Source organism: Amblyomma americanum, chromosome 5, assembly GCF_052857255.1.
Source record: "Amblyomma americanum isolate KBUSLIRL-KWMA chromosome 5, ASM5285725v1, whole genome shotgun sequence".
Classification (NCBI taxonomy): Eukaryota; Metazoa; Arthropoda; class Arachnida; order Ixodida; family Ixodidae; genus Amblyomma; species Amblyomma americanum.
The window spans coordinates 121,083,593-121,102,065 of record NC_135501.1 but is presented as its reverse complement, the minus strand read 5'-3'; the positions used below and the strand labels follow the sequence as shown (position 1 = coordinate 121,102,065).

The 18,473-nt window shown below is 43.5% G+C and overlaps 2 protein-coding genes across 3 annotated transcripts in view; both read left to right on the top strand.

Annotated features, from left to right (window-relative positions):
• LOC144132640 (lysosomal aspartic protease-like) overlaps positions 1–18,473 on the top strand; it is a 276,547-nt gene that overhangs the window by 69,201 nt on the left and 188,873 nt on the right. The window lies entirely within an intron of this gene.
• Positions 6,387–16,644, top strand: LOC144133650 (aspartic protease 4-like). The gene is made up of 4 exons (XM_077666816.1): positions 6,387–6,402; positions 9,906–10,051; positions 14,350–14,448; positions 16,411–16,644. Exons 1-4 carry the CDS (start codon positions 6,387–6,389, stop codon positions 16,642–16,644), a joined length of 495 nt encoding a protein of 164 aa, XP_077522942.1.

The window sequence follows — 18,473 nt, the reverse complement described above, 5'->3', positions numbered from 1 at the left end:
AACGCGTAAATGCTGTGGTATGCGGCGTTTCATGTCCGAAATCTAAACCTGAGTTGTCGGAGACCCTGTAGTGGAAAGCTCCACACATTTTTCGGCAATCTGCGGCCCTTTAACGTGCACTTGCATTGCCCAACACACGGGCGTTTTAGGCATTTAGTACTTTCAGCTCCCGTTCTGGGCAAACCCGCGAATATCGTCTATGCACCGCAGCGCACCGGATAGAGAGCATGAACTAGAACTGCTAGAACCTCATGCATACAATTCCGTCCGCCCGCTAAATTTGGTACCGGCGCGATGCGAGTGGCAGCTAGCACGTAGTGCGTGCTTTGAGGGCGCCAAGGGGAGCTGAAGGTCTACCGGACCGCAGAAACATCTGTCGAGCGCTTCAATGGTTTCGATCCGACCCTGCAGTCCGCATTCTGCTCTCTCTTTGGTATGTGTTGCTCTCAATCACCGCTGCGTTTTGTTGATTCATTTAATTTTATGAAGAGCAATGCTGAAGGCCTAGGGGCATTATGCCCATCCAACATATATAACACGCCACCCTCCAGCCCCTCTCCCGCCTCTCTGAACTACGTCACCACGAATAACCTGCCACCGTCCTTGCGCGGATCTTCGAAGATTGCTCGGGTTACAAGCGCAGCGCGTAAGCCGAGTGGTCTCTCCGCTCGAAAGCCACGGCGCCAGGACGACGGGCGTGCAGACGGGAAGCTGAGAAGGCGCGCGCGCCCCGGCTTGCGGTAAACCGCAAACAGGCATGAAGCATCCATGAAAGAGCACCTAACACCGCCATTGAGTCCATGCCACAGATCCATGTTACGCGTGTTCGCACAAACGCTGCCGTACGACTGCACTACACCTGTCCCGTGTCAACAACACTGCCGCCGAATACTTCAAACTAGTGAAGGAACCCCACCCGAAGGCAACATCCCAACTTCTTCGGGAGCATTCCTGGGATATCTGTTCGGGAGGGAGCCATCGTAGAATTTTCTATGCTTTTCCGGCCATACATTTCATGCTCCCCTCCTCTTTCGACGAAAACATAGGCTGCATTTTTTCATATATTTTGCCACCATCGAAATGTAGCCGCTGGAGTGAAAGAAAAAAAAATGGAAAGGGGGCCAATTCGTGGTAACTTTTCAATCTGAAGAAATATATCATGTTTAATGGCTTCTTATTTTCTATAAGTGCCAACTGTTAGCAATCGCTGTGCATGCTGCTCCGATGCTGCAAATGCATTCCAGCCCCCGTACACATTGTAAGTGAAGACTGAAAGCGAAACTGAACATCTGCCGCTAGGCTGCCACCGGTAGAGTCGGGCCTTTGTTGAATTTTTTTTATCAGCCTGTTTGTAATGGCGTTGTGTTGTGTGCGCTTCAGCTTTTCACGAGAATGTGTTTTGGACAGCTTTTTTGGAGGTACCCTAGTGAACTGAAGTATTTTTAGTGTGCATATATAACTGGAAAAGTGCGTAAGTTCGTTCACTGCTGTCCAAGTACCGTATATGACGCATCAGGACAGAAGCAGCCGCTGTGCCGAACACATTTCTTTGTTCTTGATTGGCAGAAAGGGCTGCGCTCGCTCACAATGAACAGATTTGAAGTCAGAAAGCACGAGCGAATTTAATATGTGCGCGTGTTCATGCGCCAGAATGCATTTGCAATGTAGCAGTCGTTGTTCTGAAGTCGGCGTTAGTGAAAAAGACGAGCGTTGCCGTGATGTGGAGACGTAGAGCAGCTCAGCACATCCACGAACCTGCCTCGAATGGTAAGCAGTCTCATTTGTTCATGCATGCTGGTTCCCATTTTACAAAGGATATGTTATGGAAGAGCGGTCTCGGGGCCTGCCGTTTCTAAGTACCTAAGTGCCGAGATCTGCAGTGCGACAGGCCGCTCTTTCTTTGTATCCTAGGAAGAGAAGCAGCGCTGAACAGACTTTGCCGAGAATCATTCTGCACGCAGCTGTTTTTGTTTTGACGAAACGAATGTTGCAGAGTACTGCAGCATGCAGCTTAAGAGCTCTACTATGTGTGTTCCGCCAAATTTAAAGCCGGTTAACGCTATGTCGTCAAATTCCTTGCGCTACGGTTTATTCGTGCGTAGTAATTTTTGCAGCTGTGCGTAGGGACTGTACCGTATCTATGCTTAAAATGCATTGCCTAAGCGTGACGTCTGATTTAAACATTTAATTTCGTCTGCTGCACAGGCGCTGACTCCCGGTCGTGTTGTGCATCAGGCCGCTTTTGCAATTTGTTGACGCTGCCATCTATTTGTTATTTGTTGTTAGAACGGCACCCAGATTAAGGAATCCTGTGCTGTTCAAGCTAGGTATATTTAGCTTGCTTCAGCACGTTCTTAAAAGTTCATTGTTTGTCCAGAGTGACCTAATTAATCAATTTTGGGGGTCTGTAATCATGATGGTCTTAAATGGATGTCTGCAGGGGAAACATCTACATGGTAGCCCACAACTTTCACCTTGTTGCCACTTGGAAATATTCATGAACATTATGGAAGCAAAGTTGCGTTTAAGTTTTCCATCAAGCTTCAATTTATGTTAAGTTCACTTTTGGGGCACTTTCCCTTTTCGTCATGGCTTCATGAACAGGGTACATAGCCTAACCGTTCCCTCATCTATTTCTACATCCTTGCTAGTTCGTAGTCACCACAGGATTATTGCAAACCATTATGTGTGTTGTTGAACGAAGTTTTTGAAACCCTGCGTTAAACGAATAAGTGCCAAATATGTGGATGATATTTTTATAATTCTGTATTATTCAACAAAAAACTTTTCCAATACCTTGTGCTTGGCGCATGATGGCCTCTATTGTCTATGTGCCATAAAACGCAAAACAACAACAACAAAAGGCAAAGAAGCTGAAAAATGTTTCAGAGATGAAAAAAAGTCTAAAGCATGTCAGCAAAAAAATTCTATTTTTAAGGCATATTCAGCCATCTGTTGCAAGGTGACGTAGTCCTGATTTCTTTTATAACGACAGTGGGATTTATTTCTAAATGTTTAATTGCAACAGTTTTTGTTTTAAGCAAGAAAATAAGTTTGCAATTTGTATCCCTACGTTTAATCACTGCATTGCTCACTATACGGTGCTCTAGGTGAAGGCGCATCATATTTTGGCTTTTAAAGGTCCGCTGGAATGTTTATTCACATTTTGTCACTTTCAGCTCGAGCATGATGTAAGTCCAGCATGCACCATCGAGAGAGAGATAAAGGCTCGATATGCTGAAACTTGCCTATTCCTCTTAATGGTAGTGCTCTTGTAAGCTGCCTAGTGAGTTCACTTGCGTTTTCTTCAATACTTTGTTGGAGCACAGAGAGAGCTACAACTCACTTCTGTTGTTGCCAAGGACCTTACAGGTCCTCCAGTGCAGTCACAAGCACTCTTCGCATGTGATGTGGTGAAAAAAGTTCATTCCGCAGAAAAATAAAATAATTTTAATGGTAGTAGAGGTTTCCAACTCTGATTGGTCAGGCCGCAAAACGTGCTTCCCGGCTCAGTACTGTTTGTGTTCAGGAACAACAGCAGTTCTGCCATCCGGCCACTTCATTTTTACTTTTTCTAAATGTACCCTTCAGAAGCCTTCTTTATTGCCGAACCTGGTGGCACTGAAGCACGCCATTGTATTCGAGCAGTGGAGTAATGGTTTTGTGTATATTTGCAGCCGGCGGCAAAATGCGTTGCAGTGAGAAGGCACGGAGAACTGTCGGATGTTGGACGCAGGAACTGACCTCGCAAAATTGTTTTCTCACCTAAAACTACAATGCTCCCATTAAACTTCTAGAAATAAGTACAATTGAATGGCATTGCGCAACCTCCTATCGTACATATTTTAATTAATATCACCTCATTATGGAATAGACTGCTGATTAAAAGCAAATTTTCTCAGCTTCAGAAGTCCTTTGCTGACATGCCTTATACTTTTTGCTCTCTTAAACATTTTTACCTCCTTCTTCACCTTCAGGACAGCTCAGAAAAAATAGTTAGAATGACTGCTGTGAGGACATAAAATTTGATATACTATTTGAAATTTTTATATTTTGTAAATTCTTTCATGTTTTGTTTAGAACAAAATAAGTTCAATTTACTGCATATAGAAGCGCAATACTTTTTATTTATATAAAAAAAAGTTTCATACTTTTGCGTAACAATGTTTTTTTGACAATTTTTTTGCAAGACTAGGTTTGGCTACAACTTCGAAATGAGAGATGGCTGCCACAAGACAAAAAAATTGGTTCTGAAAAAAAGAAGCTGGGCTAATGTTTGTCATAGTTATGCAATAAGACATTATTTTTTTAAATGAAATCGAAGATCGTTGCATACTAAGTCTGGATTATTTGGCGTGGAATGACCCAATGACATTTGAACGCCAACTGTGTGCTGGTTTGAAGGAGCGTTTGTGATATTTTGTAGCTCGATTAACATTAGAGTGTAGGTAGAATGCAAATTTTCTGCTTGAATATTTGTAATGGTTCCATATCATGTCGTTTACTTTGCCTCTTGTGTGCAAATTTGTATTGCTTAGTAACTAATTTTTGGTGCAGGCAATCGCCCCATATGGATACTGCTGCTTCTAAGCAGTATACTCAACAGGACCAGTGGAGTTGGTATGACTGTATATACCTTTGCTAAATTTTCGAGAAAATTTTATTCATTCATCTGGCTGATTGGTATTTTCATATTTCATATGCAACAACAGATGCAATGCAGGTCTGTCCAAAGGATGAATGTGGCCATTTATTAACACCATTTTGCAGTAGCGATGTTTGCAAAATGATTTACTCTATCTATGCCTTAAAGAAAGGGAACCAGAACTCGTAGGGTGAAAAATTCGCTGACTTGTTTGTTGTGAACATTGTGGTGCTACAGCTAGCATTTGTGATCTCCAAATGCACACGTTTATGTGTATGTATTACTTCAAGAGTGGGTGCGCAAATGAAACATCTTGGAACGCCCTGTGGTCGTTTTCCAGATCTAGACTTCATCTCTTAAGAATGTGTGACAGTATTTTAGTCGTGGCAAAAAAGCACGGTGGGTAAATGGATACAGGCATGACACAGATACAACGCTGACTAACAAGTGAGGAATTTATTGCATTGCTCAAAATAAATACGCGAACCATCATCCAAAATGCTGAAGAGGAAAGACATGGAATCGTTGTTTTGTCACATCTATTGTAATTATTTATCCGGATAGTCAATTTCTTTTTTCCTTAATATTACTGACGATGACGATGTGCGTACTCAATTTGAACAGTTTTTATGTGATGTACGTCTGGTATATCTCGCGCATGAGCTATCGAATATATTTATTCACAATTTTACCTTCTCGAAATTGTGCAATGCCCTCATGGTCCGAAAAGTGTCTTGCTACCATGCTGCCATGTCCTGTCTATGTTGCTGACATGTTCCATTTGATGTATGTTGACACACCGACCTTATTTCCCAACATATGACGCTCCTCATGACAGAGGGATCTTGTACACTAAGCCATTGTTGCATACTGTGAATTTGACTCTGTGCTTCGTCTTACATGGGGCTATCTTTGAAGCACTTTTATTTATCCGGATAGTCAATTTCTTTTTTCCTTAATATTACTGAGGATGACGATGTGCGTACTCAATTTGAACAGTTCTTATATGTGATGTACGTCTGGTATATCTCGCGCATGAGCTATCGAATATATTTATTCACAATTTTACCTTCTCGGAATTGAGCAATGCCCTCATGGTCCGAAAAGTGTCTTGCTACCATGCTGTCATGTCCTGTCTATGTTGCTGACATGTTCCATTTGATGTATGTTGACACACCTACCTTATTTCCCTACATATGACACTCCTCATGACAGAGGGATCTTGTACACTAAGCCATTGTTGCCTACTGTGAATTTGTCTCTGTGCTTAGTCTTACATGGGGCTGTCTTTGAAGCACCTTTGCTGGCTGTGTTGCATGCTAATCTCAGCTACTTTCTGCGAAAACAAATGAAGCCATTGCAAATAAATTCTACAAGCTGCAAAAGAAAGTCAAGTGCCAAACATTGAAGAACGAAGCCCAAAAACTTGTGTGAAGCCAACAACTTGACCAAATTAGGGCTAGCTGTGAAGAAGGGTGAGGGCCTATGCCTTCTTTACAGCAGAAACACCCCAGGATAACTGACCTTTTAATGTAATTGTCTCTGAACAAGGATCGTAGCAGCCTCCCTTAACGTAGTATCTGCCAGAATTGCTCTCCTTGCTCACTGTGGAAACCCTTTTCCTGGCAAAGAAGCCAGAAGTGTCTGCATCCTCTCCTGTCCAGAAGAAGTGTGTACTCTATTGTAATCAATGACTTACATTGCACGCTGCTTCATACCGTCTTGTTTGAGATGGTAAGAGATGGCGTTGATTCCATGTAAGCAGTACGATTCCAGAACCAATGCGGATGAATTCCTGGAGTTTTTAACCATTTATTTGCGTTCTACCTATGTAAAGTTTAATGATGATCTGTACATTCAGTGGCAAGGAGTATGCGCTGGTTCCTGCGTTGCATCAATTCTCAGTGACTTTCTGCTGACCTGACTTTCAAGATCACCAACTAATAAAAGTTTCTAGTGGCATGAATATGATAACGGCCTTCTGATTTGTGTTCAACTTCCTAGTAACCCACAAGCTAACCAAGCGTTAATACCTCCGAAGTTTTTGCCAACTTTTAGCTGACCAAAAAAAATGCCTGTGGAGGTACAGTTTCAGCTCCTTGATTTATGACTGTACCTCGGAGAGGTCCATATAGTGCTTGTTTTATCTTCTGCAGTCGAAAAAAAATGCTGTGGCTACAGACGCACTGAAAATGCTCTAAACAGATTGTGTATTGACCGTCAACAGTAAAGTGTCGAGGCCAAACTTACGCGGTTACGTGAGGCTAGTTTCCGAGATGACCTCATTTGGAGCCTTGGCATCAAGGTAATGAAAGAAATTTTCGGATCTACTACAATGAGGCTTCAGAAAGAAGAATGGAAGTTAGATGTCATGCCATACGTGCACGATGTCAGCCACGTGCTAAAGAGAGTAGTCGGGTGGCATGCTGTGAGCTTAGCATGCAACACACCCAGCAAAGGTGCTTCAAAGACCACCCGGTGTAAGACGAAGCAAAGAGACAAATTCACAGCATGCGACAGCGACTTTGTTCACAAAATCTCTTTGTCATGTAGAGCATCATATGTTGGGGAAAAAGGCCGGCGTGTCAACATTAGTCTAATGGAGTATCTCGCCAACACAGACAGGATATGGCAGCAAGCCAGCAGGACACGTGTTGTACAGTGAATGCAGTGCGTGCTTTCGACGTTGTAACATTCTGAGGAAATATAATTGATAACTCATGCACGAGATACATGAGGTGTACATCATATACACGAATTCCTCAACCTGCGTAAGCACATCATTCCTAATGTTAATGAAGAAAGAAGTTGACTGGATATATAATCCAGCCACGGATATAATTCGTGATTATATCTTAGTAAATAATCACGAGAGATGTCACAAAATGATGATTCCATGACATTAGTTCTCGGTATTTTGGATGACGCTTCCTGTATTTACTGCGAGCAAAGCAATAAATTCCTCGTTGTTAGCGCCGTATATGTGTCATCTTGTCGGTGTCCTTTTACCCTGCACGCTTTTGCCAAGAATCATGCACGAACTGGCCCAGTGGCTTTCTGTGAAGTAGTTTAGCGACCTCGTACAAATTTCTCTTAATTGCTTTTAAGTTTAGTGGCTGCCGACACGGTAGATATGTTAACTTGGCACTGTTGTCTGCCTTTCAAGATGTAACATATTTGGAATAATAACGAATACATGAATGAATACATGAATAATGAATAATGAATGAATGCGTTGAAGCTGACCACTGTAATGGAAGGGGAAGCATCGCTGACTTTGACACAGATACTATATTTTCATCTGTCACAGTGAATGTTACACCTGACTTGTCGTTGGTGTGATTGTAAAGGATTATGAAGTGCACAATATTTTCCTCCGTTATCGTATTGTTTTGGGCCCTTTATAGTCCACTCTCCAGCAAGGCCAGTGGTTTGCAGTAGTTTGTAGCAAATCATGCGGAATTAATTGCATCGCCTGATCACCTTCACTTTATTTCCTTACAGGTAACTTTCTTGCTCAAATATTGTTTTTATAATGCCGTTTCAAGCTATTTTCTTTAAAACCACAATGGCCTCCTTGGAATGGTTTAAGGAATTATAGCTGGCGCTTGCTCACCATATGGGCAGATTTTATTCTCTCTGTTAGGGTTAGCATGCATAATACTACACATCATTAATGGGAAGTATGTTGGCATTTTATAAGGATCATTGAGCAATGTAAACTGATATGAAATGTTGTACTGTTTTTGTGTAAAATACGGACTCGCACCATGCATGCCGTTCTGCGAGAAAAATCCTGAGGTGGCTCAGAACCTGTTCGTCGAGGGACGATGACTACTCAGCAGGCTCACCACTGCGGTTCACTTTACAACTGCCATACTGTCAAGATTATGGATGTTCAGCATTAGCTACTTTATGATTGCGTACAAGCTATTCCTGGGTGTTAGTGTCACTGTCCAAGCATTCCTCAAGCTGGTTTATAATGACGAGCATGCATTTTTTATTGTTTCCTCTGAAAAAAATTAGGAGGTAGATGTAACTGCAATTAAATCTTATTTTCGCAGCATCATAACACCAATAAAGCAGGCATGGTGCAGTCGTTCCTTGGATGCCAGTAAGGAATTCATTGCTGAAGGTTCTTGTGCTTTGTGAATGTCTTTGACTTGACAATAAATGTTTCCACATTTCTACAGTATTGTGATTTGCAAGTCAATAAATGTTTTTGTACAGCCTGTGTACTGCTATGAAGAGCTCCTGTAATACAGGTATATTACATTATGTAAGCTTTATAATGGTAAACATAAAGAACACTTCAGAAAAGCGATAAAAGTGGGAACAAATTATGAACCCATTGCATGCATTTTGCTGAAATGTGTAGGGGTGCAAGAAGTACTGAAACGCCAATGGCTCGGCGGTAATAGCGCGCGAGTTGCCCCAACACCTTTAGGTCACTTTTATTCAATTGTGGGCTGGTTCTTTCGCGAAACACCCAACGTGAAAGGTGTATGAAAACACCAAGACTCATTTCTGGGCCGGGTGCGAGTTGTAGACACCTGAAAACTCCTTCAGAGGTGTTTTATTTTTTACAGTGTACAATTCAGGTGATCAATTTTTGCCCATATAGAATATATGAATTCAGTACAAGAATTTCTATAAATAACTTTTCAATGCTTGCTTGTCCGTGTCTCTTTGTCTTCATGGACGGCATACAAGGCGGACAGCATCAGCCCGGTCGGGAAGTGTACCCGATCCATTTTACGGTGTACCGTTTGACGGTGTTCTCGGGCTGGATCATGAGAGCTTCTCTATGCTCGCCCACCTAATCAAGAATGGTCAAATCGCCGAACCGCTTCTAGCATTCTACTTCTGCCACGAAGGAGGAGAGGCTCTCTTCGGTGACGTCGACGATCGCCGCTACAGCGGGTCCCTAAGCTTTTCAGAGGTGCAGGGAAGGAACTGGCAGTTCAACCTTCAAGGGTAAGTGTGCCATATTCCGAGCGCTGAGAACATTCTTCGGTATTCGTGGATGGCTCTCGGTTTCCAGTGCGTGTCCATTTTTTTCTGAAAGCACGTATTTCTGAATGCAAGGAAACTAAAAACTTAGTCACTGGCTATGTATAGAGGCAAGAAAAACGTGTCGCCATCGGTGGCTGTAGCCTCGAAAATTTCTCATCTAGTGAAAGGTACAAATTTCTCCGATCTCTTCAAATGTGTAAACACGAAGTGCTAATTGGACGTTCGCTCTTTTTCTAACCGAAAGCATACAAACTGGAGACACGGAACACATCTGCTTTGGTGGCTGCCCAGCCAGGACAGCCCCCTGCCGACCCTTTCATCGGAGGACCAGCTCGTGAGATCGAGCGCATCAATGGCATTCTGGGCGCTAAGAAGACAGCGGACGGAGCGGTAAACTTCTTTGATCTTGGGAAGCTGATGTGCGCTGTTAGCCAAGGCAAGAGCCGGTTGTTAAGAGGATGCGCAGTGAAAGTGGCCACAGAGTATTCCTTATTATTCGGCTGACAATAGACTAGTAATAATGGTCCCTTGTAGCATCTGTCCTGAGCCTTCGGAAAAAGTGAAAAGATTTTCATTCAGTACGCAAGTCTTTCTCATTAAATAGAGCATCCTAACCTACCAATTACCCCCACGAAAGGTCACCGTGCCACCATCTTTTTTTTTTTGCAGCTCTAATTCCGGTAACCTTCTGTGCGCAAACCACCCTTGCGATACAGGGTCACCTAAATTTTGCGTGCAAATTTGGAAAATTTTGTGGCCAATTAAGATTTTGCCGGCTTGAGGGCATTCAATTCAGTTCATTTTACCAGAAGTTTGCAAGGATATCTGGGCTAAACTTTGTAAATCACAGCTTATAATACCACGGAGAGATTCTGCACTGTTTCTCAGGTGAGTCGCCATTTAAGAATAGAGAACCAAAATGTAAAACGAATAAAAAAATAATTTAGTGCGTTCGCTTTCTAACGTTGCAGGACAGCAGCAGGGGCGGCCTCTCTTGTTGATTGTTTTATACCACTCTAAAACCACAAGCGTTACCAAGAATGCAAACATTTTCCGTGCCTGGACACGCTGTTAGTCGCGCCACATTACGAAGGTCCCTCGCCTATTGGAATTCGTCCAGGAAGACGTGAGTTGATGGTCTTCAAATTCAAAGAACATAAGAACTTATCACAGCTGTCTACTTTTTTCAAAGTAATATAAACTGGAACTCAGTCTATGGATAATGATCTGCAGACATCTACAGCATTCGGTGTGAATGGAATTTGCCAAAGGAACGCAAAAAAGAGGGTGAGGAATAATGACGGAGAAAGCCTTGGCGAACAGATCAACCATGAACCAACAGTTCCAGTGAGAGAGCTATATATGGCAAAAAGTGCAAATTTTTAACATGGGCATACATTTATTTATTTTTTGGTCTCTGCATGCCCTCTCTGAACCATCTGTAGAAAATTAACACAATAAAAAACATCGATAGGGACAAGAATAGGACCCTGATTAACTAGTGATCTATCCTGGAAGATGTCTCCCTTAGATGAAGATATTTTGTTTAATAATAATATTAATAATTGTTTTTTTGGGGAAAGGAAATGCCGCAATATCTGTCTCATATATCTTTGGACATCTGAACCGCGCCGTAAGGTAGGGGTAAAGGAGGGAGTGAAAGAAGAAAGGAAGAATAGGTGCCGTAGTGAAGGGCTCCGGAATAATTTCGACCACCTGGGTATCTTTAACGTGCACTGACATCGCACAGCACACGGGCGCCTTAGCGTTTTTCCTCCATAAAAACGCAGCCGCCGCGGTCGGGTTCGAACCCGGGAACTCTGGATCAGTAGTCGAGCGCCCTAACCACAGAGCCACCGCGGCGGGGCTTTTGTTTTCAAACACATGAAATGGAAACACCATTTTCGTTAAAAAAACATTTCATACGATGTGCACGTGAGCCAGAGCTCACAAAAAATATGAAGCATAGAAACTAATGTTCGGTTCTAATAAGGAAAATTCAAATCAGTTGCCGTAAAAAAAACAAGCTACCAGCAAATCCAGCGCACAAAAAACATCTTTTTTGTTAATCAATATGTCTACCATTTGAGACATTCCTCATATATGGAAGCAGAGCAGTAATGGAAGTTTACTAAGCACAAAAAAGAGTCAGACTGCATTAGGTAGCCTGCAGCATAAAAAGTTCTAATACAGAAAATAAAAAATGCGAAAGCAAACGTGACATTGCTTTGCAATATAAATGGTAAAATATAAATAAACAGAAAAGACGACAAATCCTGATTATCCTGAAGTTAAAGCTGATAGAGATAACTTGGATGTATTCAGGGTGTTAGAGGGGAAAAAAACTTGAAAACGTTTTTAAAGGAGGATTAACATGACCTCTAAGTGAGCTTGTGTAGATTTGGGCAGCAACTGACATCAACTTTTCTTCGCTCGTTCGTATGTCTATGTAGCTCAGGAGATAGAAAGCAGCGTGAAAGCTGCAATACGATTTTGGGATTCCACGCGATTATATTTTCTTTACCTTAGGTCGGAAGATTTCCCGCATAAGATATGTTCGTTTAAATTTGGGGCACTAATTAAGGAACCCAGAGATTGTGGGCATATACCTGGATACCTCTCTTTAGTTTTTAAATGTTCTATGCCTTGCCGGTTTTAAGGAAAATTACTATGTTCATTCAGGAGCTCACAGAGAGACAAAGCTTTTCCGTATAATTACATCGTCTAGTGGTTGTACATATATGCAGCCTTTTTTACATATATATTTTTGTCTGCACGGAATACAATTTTTTTTAGCAATATGTGGTATATCAGGTATGACATGAGCCTATCACCATCAGGAAAATACTAATTCTAAAATATACTGCTACCCCTTACTCTCTTCCAATGCGAGAGCGATACTAGCGAGAATAGATTATTTCAAGCCCAGTAGCATATCCACACGCTCACGAACATCTTGACTTGTCATTAGCAAACCTGACCCCTGTTGCCCAGCCATGCTTTGTTGCCTTCGTGCCCCTAGCTTGACAGTATGTAGTCCTGCTTTGTGGTGTCCCAGGGTGTCCGGAAAGCACATGGGAAAGACGAATATGTAACTAGTTATTCCTTCGCCATGCGGTCGTGAAACGAGGCCGCAATGCCCACTGCTCCCTTTTCTATGGGTCAGAAGGAGAACGTCATAACGGCGCCACAGCGGTAGATAGCCTGACTAATCTAGTCTTCGACCTACGCCAGCCTTTGTATAATTTTCTTCCTCATATTTTCGAGGTCGCGATTCGATAATTCATACATGGGTGCCCCGTACATAACCTTTCTGACGGCAACTGCTCTAGCGAATGTTTGGAACGATTTGTGCCGCTCTCCACCGTACTTGTTCGATATTCTTCGGACCACGTGCAACATCGGAGCCCAGTTTAGCTTGAGTGTACGTATCCATTTGCGAGGATATTTACAGCTAGCGATCTGTGCCGGTAAGGTAGTAGGCGAAACGCGGTGGTAAGGCAAGCGCTTGAAAAGATAAGAGAAGTGATGAGACAACCAAACCTATTAGAGATCTACACGAACGCTTCAGCTAGAAAAAGAATATTGGTATGGCCTGGGTCTATGCAGCAGTACCCTAAGAACAAAATCTGCACAGATGCCACCTACCTGGTGGTAGTCCCACCACATGCCATATGTCATATGCCGAGCCGTCCACACCATTACGACCATCACAGGGATATTGCGGGACGGAGAACTGCAAATAATTCTCGAATCTAAATTGACCCATACGCATCAATAGCAGAGCTCAAAGCACAAGGGACGGAGTATGCTGTGGCGAAGGACATAAGGAAGAAATTGAATCCGATTCGAAACGTGGGAACAAACATCCAGATTTTGTGGAAACCGTGTCAAACTTGCTTGGGTGGCGCAAACGCAGAAGCGCACTCTGCGTCTGGGCAGCTGGGGGGCTTGATTACACTTACAAGGCACGCACGTCAACTTTCTGCCGATCCTGGTAGATCATAATCCATATCGAAAACTGTTAAATGAAGGCTCCCACGGCAGGTAAGTTGTACACTACGTTAGCATCAAAATAAAAACAGACAGCAGGCGTCGGTTATCGGAAGTAAGACCAAAGCCGGTGCTTGACACTAAGGGAGAGCTCCCTCGGCCACAAGGTATCATCTTAAACAAATCACTACCAACGCAGCGTATACTGCGTACGTATTTCACAAGTGGTCTCTTCGAAAACACGAAAAACTTATGCATGACAGATGCACCCACTGCCAAGAACGCTTCTGAACAGATATACATAATCTTATATGGACATGGCCATGTTGCTAGTGTAGGAGAGACAGATTCAGTAAATACCACATGACTACGCGGCCACCCTAGCTCACCAGATGCGATCAAGCACCGTATGACAGGACGCCATTTCGGCATACGGTAGTGAAAGCAGTCTGCTTCAAGTTGTGTAGAAGAGGTAGACTGACTTACGACGCCCACCTCTGATGACTTTGAAAACGATTGACTAGAAGTCGCTTCCGCACCTAGACGCTCCCCTCTTAAACCCCCAGAAGTGGCTAACAGCTATCTCTTCCTTGTGATAAATGTTTTATTCATTCACTCCTCATATTTTCTTTACAAATTACAGTGGCTCAATCTAACCTGTTTTTTTTTTCATTCGCTTATTTTATCTGTTGCAGCATGTCGTGGACTGCCGCATCGTAAGGAGCCTTCCGAACATCGCCTTCACTATTGGCGGCAAAGAGTTCGTGCTCAAAGCTAGCGACTACGTGGTAGAGGTGAGTGCGTCGTGCATGACGAAGGGAGGCACTCAGAGAAGTCAAAGCGCTTTTTTGTCTCCTCTTCTGTTTTCGTCCCTATTTTTTCACAAAACCTTCCGCTCGCAGTTCAATCTGATCGAAAAGCCCGAACCAAATTTCAAGTGGGCAGTGATCCACAGCTGAACCATGTGTGCTCGTTGCTCAGAATACATGAAATTGATCAGAAATGAAGATGTTGGGAACTTTACCTTTTCTCCGTTTACATATTGCTGATCCTATACAACAACGTTCATCCGCGTCTCCCTGCCTTAACCATGTAATGACACCAACTACTGCATCTCAAGCAAAAGACATCCCCGTATATCAAACCGTCATACATGTCGCATTGGATTGAGCGTCTAAGAATTAGCACCAGTGAGAAAAGGAACGCGCATTGAAAATAAATTGGCCGTTTAAAGCAATGTTTCAGCTCGTCCGTAAAGCAGTGTTTGAGTGCAGCTGCTGCAGTACTTGACCCATAAGCGACCGCACACGGAACAAGCAGTGCAGAACGGAGGTGGCTCTCAGTTTTGCCTTGCGTAGAGCGGGCATCGATACGCCGGGGCAGCGCCTCTCTTCAGCCAGTGGGTTTTGCAGCAGCCGCGGCCGCCGAAGGATTATTGCTCTTGCAATAACCTCCTGCTCCGATGAATCGCTCCGATGAAACGCGGAACACAAAGTGGGATTAAACTACGGTCGTAGCGACTAGCGCACGGGGAGGAGAGCGAAGGAGGAAGGCACGGTTGAAGCATGAGGAGGAAAGCGGAGTGGCGAAAGCCTGAGGAGGGAAGAAAAGAGCATGGTGAGGCTATCCGGCTTCTGCGAAATGTTCCGGTCTGATGGAGCTTTAGGGTTAGCGGTGACAAGATTCCGGGTTTAGCCGGAGCCGGCGCCATGTGCCATCATTGTTCTTCACTATGTTCCGTCCCCGAATGCCTATGGCTGAAATACCTAAAGAGCCGGGCTCATACTTCACAATATCGAGCACCGTAACCGTCGGCTGGCTTTTCTTTTCATTGCGGCATTCATTCACGAGGAGGCCTATGCATAGTCCGCACCCGCATACCGCCTTTGACTACGCGGACAGTGAGTGACACATGAAGGGAGACTTTTAGAGTCCTTTTTGAAAGAGAATTTATCATAACCTATTGAATGCTACAGACAGCTGCTATCACAGGTTCATTGTAATACAGTTTAGCGCGTGTTTATCGGTTCATTTTTCGCAGTGCAGACCTTTCCAGTGAACACAAATCCACTACCTCATTGGCTCTCTTTAAAGAATGGATGTAATAAGGGAGCAGTGACTCATTGGCATCCACCCAAGAGCAGCCATACGGCTACAAAGGAAAGCTATACCGCTTTCTCAGAAATTTCGCAGGTAAAGAACAGCGACGTTTCTGAGAAAGCTGTGCAAGCTTTCATTTGTAGCCGTATGGCTGCGCTTGGGTGGATGTCAGTGAGTAATTGCCCCCTTATTAAAAATTTACTCCACCTTGGGGGATTCCCTAAAACATTTGACCACAGAATGGATGTTTCAACTTTACGTTGAAGGCACTGCAAGCCTGACTGATCTTAGGCGCAGGTCTGCTCTTAAACAAGTTTGATGGCACATATGCATGATTTAATATACATTAGGGCCTGCTCAGTGGCTGCGTCTAATCAAACCGAATACTCTGGCTGCACAATGCTGGGACCTTCTTCACCGTGCAAGCTTCAGTCAAGGTAGATGAACTGCGATAAGGTTCTAATCTATTCCTCATTGCCCGTATCCCGGTCTGCATTATAAGCCCGTTTGCACGTGCTATTCACATATATCTTACTCGAAATATGATTGGAAGATACTAAGCAGTACACTAGGCTCTTTTTTTTCTTTTTGTTTATTGTTTTCAGAAAATTGCGTCTCTCAAATATCCTCATTTCTGTGTATTTGTTTAATTGAAGGTGGAGACGTCCACAGGCATACAGTGCCACAGCGGTTTCGTCGCAGCGCCTCGACTGCTCAACGCAACTTGGCACCTTGGTCACGCTTTTTTGAGAAGTGTGTACACAGTTCTGGAGGCACCACCCAAACTTGGAGCTGGGTTGGGCAGGGGTTGGTTTCGCCTACTCTCGCTGTTAATGAAGGGAGCACTGTTTCGACGCTGCTACTTGCGAAACAAGTATCTGCGGTCTTAACCTTTCCTTCAAGTATGATTTGAAATAAAATTTGTAATGACACCATTTTTCTTCTTTGTTGATTAAACCCGCAGTGTCATAGTGATGCTGGCAAGGTTTTCTTCTTTACCTCCAGCTCCTAAATGACGGTCATGCTCCTACATCATTAGCCCTCTATTTGTGTACCGTTGTTTCTGTTTTCAGTCTGATAAGAGTTTACGCTCTTCCCAATATTCTTGGAGTTAATATTGTCAACCCGCATGCGCACCTCTGCTCACATTTCTAAACGCGCTGGGGTTGGGAGGATGTAACTTCATAAACTGCCAGGGTCTCCCTTCCGAAGATTGTAATCTGATGGCCAGTTTATTGCAGAATTTATTTTTCCAGCGCTACTTCTTATTCTTAGAGTTATATACCTCCACGTTGTGGCAATACTCAATGGCGTTGTAAACACCCAGCGTCCGGAATCGAATGCCCACACCGTGCACATAGCCAATGCCTTGCGTCTCTCAATACCTTAATCGTCGTCTAGCAAAAAGACGCACTCAGGTGCCCTGAAAAGGCGCTCAAGGTACCAGCCTTACATGACAAAATGGCGCCGCATTCTATACGCCTGCGCCATAGCCGCCGAAGCTTTTATGATAAACCCCACATCGGCGACGTGTCACATCAGTTCAGTTGTGGCAGAGCAATCAATGCAGCTGAGGCGAAGCATTGTTGTCTGTATGCTGCACGTACGCGAGAGGCCAAAGGCACAAACATGAATGTGGACTTACAAACAACAAACATTATAAGAACGCAGCCTAGAAGCATGCTTTACGATCGGATGCTCAACATCTGGACAGCGACATCACATTTCTTGCACCATAAAGCACTGACTGCCACCATAACAAAAAGAAACAAAATTTTCCTAGCCTCACCCTTAGCAGTACGTAGCGTTCCAAGGAAATGCAACAAGTATAGTCTCCATTTCATGTTTTATTTATTTATTTATCTATTTATTTCGGTACCCTCAGTGCCCGTGGGCATTACAGAGGCTAGTGGGGTATAATAGAAAAAATAAGAAAAAGAACAGCAGTCACTATTAATACAAAATGTGAACAAAAACATGCCTCAAGCAAATCAGTAGGTTACAGATATGCAATGAAACACATTAACAGCTATAAGCATATGAGCAAAACATAAAAGCAGACAAGTACACCACGCCAAAAAAACATAAGGAGCAATGTTTCGAATGGGCAGAAATTAACTGTTGCTCTTTTGCACTGTCATGCACTTAAACAGCAGATTTTGTGTCTGGGTTGGACCCAGGCACTACAAACGGGGTGGCAGTAGTGGAAAAGCCCGCCACACTCGATCAGAGTGCTTTCAAGCCCGAGGATGACCAAACCTAAATTGTTACAAGAGCAGTCTTCGGTGTGGGGTCCACCAGTTGTCGAGCTTCCTCCAACTTATGGGACTCGATTCTTGGGAAGTGGTCTGGCCTCGGCCTACTTCGGGAGAGTCAGGGCAACCATAGACTTTAATCAACCAAACGATCAGGCTGGTTTTCGTAAATGATATTCCACAATAGATCATATTCACTCTATCAGTCAGGTGATAGAGAAATGCACAGAATATAACCAAGCTCTATATATAGCCTTCATAGATTACAAGAAAGCATTCGACTCAATATAAACCTCGGCAGTCATACAGGCATTGCGTAATCAGGGTGTAGAAGAGCCTTATGTCAAAATATTGGAAGACATATATATAAAAACTGCACAGCTGCTATTGTCCTCCGTAAAGTAACCTCTAAAATTCCAATAAGGAAGGTCGTCAGGCAAGGAGACACGATCTCGGCAATGCTA